General features: G+C 45.6%; 1 protein-coding gene across 1 annotated transcript in view; it reads left to right on the top strand.

The window, feature by feature from the left end:
- DAPK1 (death associated protein kinase 1) overlaps positions 1 to 12,924 on the top strand; it is a 209,696-nt gene that overhangs the window by 250 nt on the left and 196,522 nt on the right. The window contains exon 2 of the mRNA XM_060155367.1: positions 281 to 450. Coding sequence (XP_060011350.1) covers positions 389 to 450 — 62 coding nt within the window. The 5' untranslated portion in view covers positions 281 to 388. The remainder of the gene's footprint in view (positions 1 to 280; positions 451 to 12,924) is intronic.

Raw genomic sequence — 12,924 nt, forward strand, 5'->3', positions numbered from 1 at the left:
CAGCCACTTCCGGAGCGGGTTCTGATCCGTGCCGAGCGCCCTGCTTTCGGGGACGCGGACCTTGGGGTGCGGTTGTTCCCGGCCCCACGCGTGCGCCGGCGATGCGGGGCTGGGGGCGTCCCTGGCCCGGGTTTAACAAAGAGTGCTGCTCTCTAGCCGGCGGGGTGCGGCAACTCCGGAGAGGTGGTCTTCAGCGAGCGAGTCTTAGCCCTCGGGAGGGGTACTTCGTTTTTGGGTTGTCATTTTATTGTTGTTATTGCCTTTTTTTTTTTTTAAAAAGGACTGTTGACTGATGCATGAGGGGCCCACGGAGGCGCAGGAGCGGTGGTGATGGTTTGGGAAGCGGAGCTGAAGTGCGCTGGGCTTCCGTGAGGCGTGACAGTTTATCATGACCGTGTTCAGGCAGGAAAACGTGGATGATTACTACGACACCGGCGAGGAACTTGGCAGGTACTGGGGGTGCCGGAAGCGCACGTTTCTGGGTTGTGGGAATGCACAGTACTGCGGGCAGTGGGCGGTAAACAAATGCAGTTTGAATTCAGGCGTCTCCCTCGTCCTTCCAGGAGATGTGCAAATTATAGAGAAAAGAGTTAACTAACCCAGCAAGGACTAGGGACCGGAAATAAACTACCTAAAACAAGGAGCTGGCGGTGGAGAAGCTATTTCAGTGCTAGATTATGATGCAGAGTGTATTGATCAAGACCCCTGGACAAGAATAGATTTAGTTGTCTGCAGTAACGCTTGTCAGCTTTTGCCCTTCTGAGACAGTGAGGCAAAAGCTGAGATATAGTTGAAACTGGAGTTAGCTCCAGTTAACTGTGAGTTAGCCCTTATGTGTACAGAGAGTACAAACTAATTCATAGGCTTTTAAAGGCTTAATACTTTCCCTCTTTCGGAATTTTCAGAATAACATGCACAAGTATCGGTAGGTCACACATGGAGACTTGCCAGATGTTGATGTTGGGTTTGGATTTTGAAACTTCCTTGAACCAGGAGTTTAATTACCCAGTTGGTGTCAGTGGTTGCTTTGGTTTCATTCACGATGTTAAATTTTTAACACGTCCCTAGTTGAGAGTCTAATATGGCTATCTGGATTCAGAGCATACTTCCATTGCTGCAGGAGCTGTGATTCTGAATGTGAAGCCTTTCAGTGCCAGGTGAACAAAGAATGATTTCTTTGGGGGCCTCTAAGGGCTGGATGGGTTTCCCCTTGACTGGGGATTTGACAGGGTGTGTTATGCTCTGGTCTAACTTGAGCAGAAAACCCAGTTTTCACACCTACATTTAAATTCATCATAAGAAATTTGACTACAGTGTATTTGTATCGTGAGTCAAGTAGACAAAAGGATCTTTAAACCAACAAAAAAGTATGTATTTGCTTACATGTGTATCAAAATATATATTTTTCCGTATACACCTGATGTCCTGATTCAGTGCTTCCTGTTTCCCCATGAAAAGGAAATTCAAAACTACCCACACCCTAGATGACCTTGTGAGAATTGTGAAAGTTGAGTTTAACTAAAATTTTTTCAAGTTCAAGTAATAGTTCAGAACAAAAGCAATTTTTAAAAAGATACTGTATCATAATATTTCTGTATACATTTAGTATGGCTTCAGAACATCACTGGGAACTTGTGCTTGGGGGAGCTCACTATATATTGGAGATTTACTGAGTGAATAAGTAAGAAGGAAAGCTCTCAAAAATATTTCATGGATATGTTTAATGTTAAGGTTTAAGGGTACGTGGTTGAAATACTTGGTTTAACTAGAATTAACTAGAATTAAGTCACTTTATTCCTGTGGTTTTTAGCAAGATGAGTGGTACGTGGTGTTTTCCTTTGGGAGCAGGGGAAAAAGGCAAAAAAGTATGTTTAAATTCTGTTTGTGTAGGGTGGCCTGATTATATGAATTCTCTTATAAAGAAAGATGATTAAAAGTAGGTGAGATGATTGCTTTATAGATTAAATATGTTGACCTTATTTTCATTAAGATCTTTTGGTAGAATTATGTGTTATGAGAAGGAAAAATAATGAGGCCTCCCTGTGGCTGGCGGGGGAGTTTGTGATCTTTATTTCGTGGGTGGGATGACAGGCTCTCTGCCTCTGCGCTGGAGAGCAGTTTGCTCATTTGTCACTAGATTTTGCTTTGATTTTGGCTCATTCTACATTTCTGTGTATAATTTTCTCCCCACTGTGCAAGACTAATTGACAAATTGTTTATTGAATAATTTAATTTGTGTGACCTGTGAATTTGAAAGAAGTGCTTTGACAAAGTGGGAGTTGGGAATTTTTAAAAATAAAGTATCCATGCCGATCTGTCTGATAGGTCTTTTTCTTTTGTTTAAAAATGCAGTAAATGGTTGATTTTTTTATTTCAATGTTTTTCTCGAGTCCTGTGAATTTTATGTCTGCCAGGAAATAGCCACTTCCTGAAAACAGATCCTGGCGTAAGATGGACATATAGGAAAGATGCTGCTTCTTGTGTCACTGAGAGAAGATTGGGAGTAGAGGAAGGAGCTTAGTAGTAGCAAATGAAAATGGGCAGATGTATAACACAAAAGCAAGCTTGTTCTAAGCAGTGAGTTGTAAACAAACCAACATCTATGGTTTAAAACTTCATCCACATATCTTTAGCAGTAATTTACACAATAGCTACTCACTTACTTTATAAATGGTCTAAGACAAAGTCCATAGCTAGAGGAGGGAGGATGGGTTTTTAAACAAGTAGGATATAGTATTTTGATTATTACTATTGTTACTTTACTTTTAGGAAAACAAAGTGTGTGTGTACAAGGGTGAGAGTGTGTGTGTGTGTGTGTGTGTCTATGTATATTAGTGTGTGTACTGCCCAGGTGTACTGTAAAAGCTGTCAACTCTAAAGAACTTTATAAAGTATTATGATTATTTGTAGTAGTGATAGAGCCGACAGACCACTGGACAGATATTCTGGTCCAGAATTGGCCCTAGAACTTGCTAGCTGTATAACCTTGAATAGGTCACTTACCATCTCTGACCCTCAGGATCTTCATCTATAAAATGAGAGACCTAGTGCTTATTTCATGGCTGTTGTGAATACCAAGTAAAAGAATTTTATCAGCCGTCAAGAGTTAAACAAATATAGATATCATCAGCAGGACTGGTTGAGACATGTGAGTATTCCAGGCATGCTAATAACTTGGTTTGCAACTTGATATTCTTTTTTCTGTTTACCAATTTGGGGAAGGGAGGTCCTGTGGGAAAAGGGTCATGGGGGAGACCCATTGCTGACAGCCCTTGGCCTCTCCACTCTGATTCTGACTAATGCAGCTCTGGCCTTGAACTTGCACACCCTTCAAGTAGAAACAAGTCCCTGCAGTGAAAAGGACTGTCATGGTTAGAATATTGTTTGGTGACCTGTGTTGACTTCAGGAGGCCCTTTGGGTTTCACCCTCTATCCCAGGAGGTAGAACGAAGAACTGCTTCTGTCACATGTAGTGGTTTCTGGGAGGGGTTCTTTTAAATGCGGATTTCTCCATGTGCTGTTACACTGGGTCATTTTAATGCCCCAGGTGCCTTAGCATGTCTTATCAGTTGGCACTCGGGGCAGCTGAAGGCCAGCTCGTCCCACCATCGCGCTCCAGTTACATCCCTGGCTGTGGTTCAGCCTAACCTGCGAGCCTTCTTGGCACCTCTGTGAACACCGCCTTCCTGAGAACTGGCCTTCTTTCTCTTACACCGTCTGACCTTATGTGATCTGAAGACCTGGGTCCCACCTCCTGAATAAATCTCTCCACAATGATCTCTCCCTTTCAGAAGCCAAATGACTTGCTCTCTGAAGCACTCCACTGGTCATGACCACAGACTGCCCCGTCCATGCTCCATCCTTGCTTTGTGTTGTTAATATTCTTGTATGACTCCATGTAGCCGGCTTAAAAGTTCCTTCAGGGTGCGCTGTGGGCTCTTTTCTCCCCTGTGGGTGTGCAATGTGCTGTATCATTCTGGGCAAAAGTTTCATCGACGCCTGAATCGGCAAATGCAGGCCGGCAGGTACCATACTGAGACCAGAATGGGGATTTGAGATGCAAATGCTGATGCGGGTGCTGAGGCCGATGGAGAGGTGGTGTGTAGCGTGGGACAGCCCGGCCCCCTCCTTTGGGAAGTGGGGAGACACCTACCTTTGCAGGATGCTATACGAATTAGAGGCAGTGGCTGTAAACATCTCACACATAGTCGCTGCCTCAGATATTATTTTTAATAACCTCTTTTCCCCGTTACAGCATTTACCACAACGCATACTCATTACTTGTTGGATTATCTACTTTCGCCACAGCTTGTCACAGGGTTGTGACCTTGGACTTGCTTGTCATTTTTTATCTCTTATGCCTAATGAGGTGCATGACGTAGGTGCTCAATAAATGCTGACGGATTGAATAAATGGATTAATATTTGTAAGGCACCATGAGTACACACACACATGCACCTATATATGGTTACATGTATATGGCCCTCAATGAGTGATGACTCTGGTGGGGGTGAACTTAGGATATTGAAGGCTGCAGCTCATCAAAATAAAAGCTGTTTTTCCTTTTGCGTTCTGTGGCTAAGGTGCACAGCAGCCAGCGTATCCAAGCACAAGATCAGTTTTAAACAAAACAAAGTGGAGCATTAAGTATTCTCCATTTGTTTGGATGGTTGCTGGAAGCTAATAATTTAAAGTTAAAACACTCTCATTTTGGCATAAAATCCAGAGGCATTTTAATTGACGTGAGGAATTGTAATAAACCCTGACAGTCTGAGTACATCTTTCTGCTGGTTTACTGTGAACTGCAGGAATCAGTCCTAAGACTGGCAATCCCGTGGGGATGGGAGAGGGAGAGACTTCCCAGCGTGCTTTCTCCTTGGAAGTGGGACTCGCAGGCTCACAAGGTTGACTAGTGAGATCATCCTGTAGGACCTCCCTGAATGTGAGTTTTCTCTTCTCATTTCTGCTTCTGTGTGCCCTCAGCTGTTTCCTCTGATGGGAAAGGCTGCAAAGGTTTAAGAGAGATAAAGTTCAAATATATGTATTAGAGGTAACAATCAGGGATTTTAAAATTTTGTGCATTCTAGCATGCGAAGGGAGGGCACGGTGACAGTAGTGAGGGGCAGTTGGGGTGAATGCTTGCTTGCCAGCACTGGGAATGCGCCTCCGGACCACCTGGGGATGTAGAAATTAGGTTCACTGGGACCTGGCGGGACATACCATCAGGAACGTAGGGTATGGAGGCGCTAATTGATGGGGAAGCCAGGGAACGTTGAAGCGGCCTTTTTGGTCCTCCTGTGCCCTTTCACCCTAGGCTTGTGTCTCACCCAGCCGCTTAGGAACCTAAAGGCCCCATAGCGTTGGCAGGCCCCTGCAAAGCTGTGAAAAACACAGTAAGCTTACAGAGATGCATGGTCAGGTGAATCTCAGTAACTGCAATACAGGGTTATATCAGAAGAGGTGACATTATCAGACGTATCCTGTGGTCTCCCAGCAAAGTTGTAACCCCAGAAAGGTAGAGACCATTTCCTTCAGGCTTTGGGGTGGGGGTGTGTGGATACCTTCAGAGGTGGTGTGGTGGGGGAATGACGGGGGAGCGACAAGGTCAAGATTAGGTGGTCTGACCTCTGGGACACCCTGTAGGGGAATGAATTATGAACTTTCACCCCTAATTCTACCCAGCTGCAATGTGTACCTAACCTAACCTAATCAGGCATTTTATATGCATGAAATAAAGCATGATTTTAATGGAAACATATTTCTGATCAGGAGACAAAGAATGCCACCTGCTGGTAGAGGGGAGGGGCTTTTGTTGGTGAAGGGTAGCCCGGGACCCTTGGGCACTTAGACCTAGAAGAAGCTGAGCAGTCAGTGAGTCCTTCCTTCTTGTTTCATCCCATCAGTCCTTAGGTCAAGTGGCTTTCTCCAGGTAGCTGGCTATCAGGTAGCAAGAGATGGACCTAGACTCCCGAGCAGGACTGTTTTCATTATATTCTTCACACTACTTAGGATTTGGCAATTCTCATTTTTTTAGAAGCCAGATAATGTTGATATCGAACAGAAGTGATTTGGGCAGCCATCTCGTGCCTATCCATCTTAATACGTGCTTGGAGGGGATGGTCAGGAGTAACTAGTAACCGCTTCATGGTGGGTTTCCGTTTTCACCCCATGAAGAGGCTGACACTTTGAGTTCAGAACTCTCGTGGGCACTTGACAACACACGTGACCTTCTTGCCTTTTCCAAATGGCTCGTGCCCCATAGTTATGAATGGTGCTAGTACGTGCCGTAGTCTTACCCAAGTGCCAAAGTTCATAATTTAGCTTTTTAGAAAGTTCACAGAACACTTTCATCGTTATTTAACCTTTGAGTCATGGAATGTATAAGAGTCGTGGCTCTGCCCAGTAGGCCACCCCACTAAAAGACAGTTTCTCATTTCATTAAGTGGCCCTAGTCTGTCTGGTTTAAGGCTGGGGTGTGATTGTTTGAGGCTTTATGTGGAAGGTGATACTTAATTGTTTTGCTTTGGTTTGCTGTGGTAAGTGATCACAACAGAATGCATCAACCCTCGGCCTTGAGAGAGATTATATGGTAGTATAATTATTTATAATATATCCAGTCTATCACTTTGTTTACATTCTAAATTAATTCCTGTAAATGTACAGTTAGGAGAGAGTAGAGGAAAAAAATGACTGACCTTTGGTTTTTCTACATCATCTAACAAAAATGGGTTTAAAAATAACTCTGTCGGGCTTCCCTGGTGGCGCAGTGGTTGAGAGTCCGCCTGCCGATGCAGGGGATGCGGGTTCGTGCCCCGGTCCGGGAGGATCCCACATGCCGCGGGGCGGCTGGGCCCGTGAGCCATGGCCGCTGAGCCTGCGCGTCCGGAGCCTGTGCTCCGCGGCGGGAGGGGCCACAGCGGTGAGAGGCCCGCGTACCGGAAAAAAAAAAAAAACACACACAAAACTTTGTCTAACTAGTACATCTTCCTTAGGTAAAACAGAAAGTGTCATATGCCCATTCTAGGTTTAATGTACTAAAAGGATTTTTACAGGGAAGGAGTCTGAAACCTGAAATAGTCGGTCTTATTTTCAATCCCAGTCCAGAACAAAACAAAACTAGTCATGTGCTGGTAACTAATCTCTGGTGATAACTGACAGGTGTGATCCTTAGTGACTCTTGTTTATCGCTTCTGTCTTTTGGAGGTGACGTTGAGAGCTCGTGTGGCTTACAGACCACACTGCCGTCATTTAAGTATAATGTTGCTAACCTCTGAGGCGTGACCATGGGGCTTTCCCCTATGTCCTACCTGTCGACATTCCAATTGTCAACTGGAGAAATTTTATTCAGTACTATAATGTATTGATACATTCAGAGGTGTCAGGAGGGGAAGGAGGTGGGGAGAAAGTTGTTGATTTTTCCCTTTATCAAGCATTCAACTTTGGATGAGGAATGTAATGTTTGAGCAAATGAATGCTGTGAACTGCCGATCTCTGGTGTTTGAAAGGTTTATATTGATGGTGCTTATATTCATAAGCCGGATGGCTTTCAGCTGGGAAATTTAGCTCTGTGTGTGGACTCTTGTGGGACACATTCTATTTTCGGTCAAAACTGTCTGATTACTCTTTCTCAGATATAATGTGATGAATGGGGCTGGTTTTCAGATATCTCCAGTACAGTTGATATAGTAAGTTTTCACGTATAAGGAATGAGTGAATTTCCATTTTTTTTTCCATTGTCAGTTTTTTCTGTAGTTCATTGTTTTCTACTTTTGAAACCATGCAACCCTTCCCTTTTTAACTTGTAAGAATTGTCAGGATTTTCGAGACCTTACATTGGTCCTCCATGCCCTTGTCCCTGGCCCCCCAGTGTGGAATTTTCCAGTTGCAAAAGAAATGTAGGAGAGGTAATCAGTACCTTTTTTTTGGTCCCATCATGAAGAGGGTCAGATTTCCCTCTGAACTGCCTGTCTCTATGTCCGCCTAGCAACTCATACCACCGTCTACGACCAGGCTGTATATGCAGGTGGGTAGGTACGACTCAGGTGATAGGACAAGATAGTGACAGAGGGATACGTTGGCACATAGATGGAGTGGCTTGGGGGAGAAGAGGTCAGTAGTTAGTGCTGATTCTGTTCCAATGTTTCCTCCCTCCTTTGAGAAGTTCTTCTAAATCGTTTTGCCTCCTCTGGGTAGAGCGCAATTTATTTATTTCTTTTCCATCTGTGGTTTATGGGTAAGTGGCAGAAATATGTGTCTCTGGGAGAGTGATGAAAGACTGCAACCTTTTGAGTGTAATATTTAATAGACTGAGAATTGCAAGCTGCTTCCCTTTACAAAAACAAAGCTATGGGCACTGTAGGTATACGAATACTGTAGAGAATAGACTTTTCACAGCTAACTGCTGAGCTGGAAATGCTGAATTGCACCTGACACCCGGAAGAGCTGTCCTGAGAAATTTGGTAAGCCAAAAAAAAGCTAAGAAGTTATTGGTTATCTTAAAAATACTATTTTACTGGTACATAAATCAGTGTAATCGAAACCAGATCCTGCCAAGGGGTTTCTGATGTACACTTGGAATGTGAATATAGAAAGTTGTCTTTCTAAATGTTGTCCTTGCCCCTCAGAGTGTCTAGAATCAGCGTGTGAACTGCTGTTTGTAATGCCAGAAACTTCCACCAAAATATCCTCAGGAGCTCCCCTGTCTTTGGATAATCACAGGTTTATTTCCTTCCCCTTTCGTGGCCGGTTTACCCTTCTCTGCAGACCATAATTGCAGTGGCACCAGTGTGCTCGGGACAAGGCCTGGCTGATGGAAGGCACCTCTGCTCTTGTTTTCTCCCTAATGTCTCTATTTCCACATTGAACAATCGGAGTGAAGGAGAATCCTCACCTGTCATCCCATTCGGTGGAGAACTTATAAAATGACTGCTTGAGACCTTGTTCTAGGAATTTCTTTGCCATGTAATTCAAACTAGCTTTGGAATGGAGGGAAGATATTTACAGTTCCCCGTTTAGAATGGATAAGGTTTGAGCACCTGGCCGATATCCCCCCTCAGGAGCTTCAGGAAGCTGATTCAATTGTTTGGGAGAGGAAGTGAATTAGAACAAGTGGAATATTTTCCAGGATGAAGCTTTATCGGTCTTGCTTTCCTCCCCACCCCTCCCATGGCACACAGAGATAGGAAAGCTTGGCAAATACGGCAGTGGACAGGCAAGGTAAGTTGAGGTGGTGTAGAAGCAGCAAGTCCCTCGGTTTTGCTAAACATGCTTTGGGCACCGAATGAGTATATCCGGTTTTATTAATGTTACCAATTAATATGGACCGTCCTTTGTAGGCCTCCTCTTCAGAGGCAACATTCTCTTTCATGCAGATAATTAAAAACATTAAAAAAAAAACCTTTTGCACCCACAGGGCAAGGTCAGGCAGAGCAACCGCGGAGCAGGACCCCGCGTCCCGGCGGGTCTGGGGCTCCCAACATTCCTGAGTCTCTGGCGCCCCTTCCCCGCACCCTCGCCTGACCCCGCGCCCCAATGTGCCCTTTGACCCCATCCAAAAAAGTGTTCTGAACCAAGCCGCCGACGACGGAGGAGGGGCCCACAGCGACCTGAGGGACCACTCTGCTGTGCAAACGCTGCGGCGCAGCCGGGCACCCGCTCGGGGAGGCGGCGGGGAGGTTGCAGGGCCTCGGCCCCTGGCGCAGCCTGCCCTCTGCCCTTCGCCCTTCGCCCTCCGCCCTCCGCCCGCGGGGCCGGGGTCCTGACCGACCCACGCGCCCAGGCCTGCTGGAGGAGCAACGCGGCGGCGCCGAGGCCGGTGTCTTCGCCGACCCCGAGCCTCCTCCCCTCCGGCCCAGGCTGGGTGGGTGGCAAAAAAAATTTTTTTAATTAAAAAAATTATCTGTATTAGAGACAAGTTTTAACCTGGAGGACTAAAAAGCGAATGCAAAGTGAGCTGGCCTGTTTCGGCCTGCAGGCTTCTGTGGAGCACGTCCACAGCTAGTCGTGCAGATTCTCTCTTTTATATCCTATATCCCTTAACAATGTGCGGTAAATAACTGGGCACTTGGTGTTATTTTACACTTGGCTTGTTCATGTGATTCTTGGCTCTCTCTGAATTGTGAGTTTTCTGAGAGTAGAAAACATGGCTTTTTGTGTCTCTTACATGGGGTGGGATTCAGCTAAGCCCACAGGAGGCTTTGTTTATTTGCCTTATGAAGGTACATGTCCAGAAATTAGAATGTGGTTCAGAGCTTTTGACCCAAATCCCTGACTCCACAATGCACTAGCTGTTGCCTTGGGAAAGTCACTTGACTTCTGTGAGACTCAGTTTTCTCATCTGTGAAATGGGGATAATAAGCATACCTCCCTCATAAGGTTGTTGTGAAGACACACGTAATGCGTGTAAGGCACTTGGCCCAGTAGCAGGCACACTGTAAGTGCTGGAGAAGGGGCCGCTGTTTAATAAGACAGATAGCGCAGGAGAGACTGAACATATGCTTCTGGATCCTTGTCACCGGGGTCCTGCCTTTTTCTGTTAGTTCCTCATTTCCCCACCCAGGTTCTGACCTGGTCTCCCAGGGGCGGGGTGGGGGTGACGGCCCTCTTCTCCTCAATTCCATCCTTCCTCCTTCTCTTCTTTTCTCCTCTGTCTCTCTCCCCATCTTTGGCTCAGCCTGCGGGGTGGGCTCATTCTACCAAGTTTGACGTCGTTTATGTGATCTGCCCTTCTAGCTGCCTGTTCTGGCTGGCTCGGGCCCAGGACTCGGTTTATGTGCTGGGCTCCCTGGTGGGTCCGCCCAGTAGCGTGGTCAATGATTTGCAGAGCTCCTGAGAAACAAGTTAGCCAGGAATTTAGCCGTGCATTTGAAAGCGGGCTGCTGGAGATGGGGCTTACAGGGATGCCATTGCCAAAGTGCACCCAGACGCCCCTGGACGAGGGAGGGAGGAGCTCATGTCAAGGAGGGTCTATTAAGATGGGAAAACATGCTTTCAGGGAAGCCAGGACAACTAAAACCTGAACAAGAGCCGGGAGAGAGCTGCTCGGAAATGCTCAGAGGGACGGTCATCCTGGCGTCATTAAGAACCTGAGGTATGTCAGCACACAAATTTATGTTTTAACAGGGTGTACTGTAACTTCCCGAAAAGTCAATTTCATTTTTCTAGCTGCTTTTTAAATGAAAAAACTGTCTTAAGCAGCCCAATAAGAGACTAGGAAGTTGATCAGATGAACAAATCATTGATTTTTCTTACAGATCTTTATGGAAGAAGGGATCTGAATGAGTGTGTGAGTTCCATTCTGAGATGAACTTGCTGCAGAAGGCAAGACGTACGGCAGGTCTGAGCCTCCGTTCAGTTCTGACACGTACTGATTTAAGATGTGAAAATAAGTGTTTGGCCAAGCCAGAATTGCCTGTGCCAAGAAAAGCCTATTAGGTTGGTGGCTGAAAGGCTGAATTGTTAGGTTTTACTTAATGGCGAGGTTCTGCCAGCTGCTGGGAGTGAATGCCCACTTAGGCATTTGAGTGCATCCTTGTTCCCTGGACTGGGGGCCCATTTGTTCAAGGAGCATGGCGGTCGCACCAGAGGCCCCTTTAAAGGATGCTTCCTTATTCTTTGGGCCATTGAGCAGAGATATCTGTAGTTTATAAAAGTGACATTAGATGCTCACAAATTTGCAAAGGAAAATGCCCAGAAATTGGGTTTATAAGGTAAGTTCAAGAGAAATATCAGGGAGTTGACAATGCTAACTATAAACAGGCAACATAAACAGACCGTTAAACAGAAGTGTCCTGTGAACTGTGATATCCGTCCATCACATATTCATTCGTCCAGGGTTGATTGGACTTCTGAGTGATAGGGCACTGGCTGGGGTGTCAGACAGGACCGTTTATCTCAGCAAGTTCCTAACCAAGTAAGGTAGACAGACTTTATACAACCAATGATAATAGAAAACCTAAATAAGGAGTGAGAGGAATTCAGTATGAAAAACTGTTTCTGGAGTTCAGGCGAGAAGAGGCCATTCTGAATTGGAGGGTTCATTCATTTATTCACTCATTCATTCAGATTCTTGTGGGGACAGAAAAACATAAGCAGGTGGGTGCCTGAGCGGATCTGTGTGCGCACACGTGTCTGCCCATTTATTCCCTGGAAGAAATTGGAACTCAGACATGAAGGAGGAGACAAGGGCACTAAGATTTACTGGGAACCCATTTTAGACCAGGGGCTGGAGGGAGGTATTTAATCCACATTTTACAGATGAGAAAACCGAGGTTCGGAAAGACATTGGCCTTGGATAATGTGTTTAAGATGGTGGAGGCAACCATTGGACACCCAAAATTGCTAAGTCACGACTAGAGATTGGGTGATGGGTGGTAGGGCTTACTCTGTGACCTGTTTCTCTGCCCTGTCATGGAAGCGAGAAGTTTAAAGAACTTTAAAACATCCAGCACAGTGTCTGGCTCATACAATGTGTTCAATATATGTCTCCTTCCTTTTTTTAAAAAAAATAAATTTAATTAATTAATTAATTTATTTTTTACTGGGTTGGGTCTTTGTTGCTGCGCGCAGGCTTTCTCTGGTTGCATCGAGCGGGGGCTACTCTTTGTTGCGGTGCGTGGGGTTCTCATTGCAGTGGCTTCTCTTGTTGCAGAGCACAGACTCTAGGTGCGCAGGCTTCAGTAGTTGTGTCACACGGGCTCAGTAGCTGTGGCTCGTGGGCTCTAGAACACAGGCTCAGTAGTTGTGGCTCATGGGCTTAGTTGCTCCGCGGCATATGGGATCTTCCCAGGCCAGGGCTCAAGCCTGTGTCCCCTGCATTGGCAGGAGGATTCTTAACCACTGCACCACCAGCGAAGCCCGATGTTTCCTTCCTTTAAACTGAAAGTTCTCAACCTTGGTACTAGTGACATTTTGGTAGAGATGATT

This window comes from Lagenorhynchus albirostris, chromosome 7 (genome assembly GCF_949774975.1).
Source record: "Lagenorhynchus albirostris chromosome 7, mLagAlb1.1, whole genome shotgun sequence".
Taxonomy (NCBI): Eukaryota; Metazoa; Chordata; class Mammalia; order Artiodactyla; family Delphinidae; genus Lagenorhynchus; species Lagenorhynchus albirostris.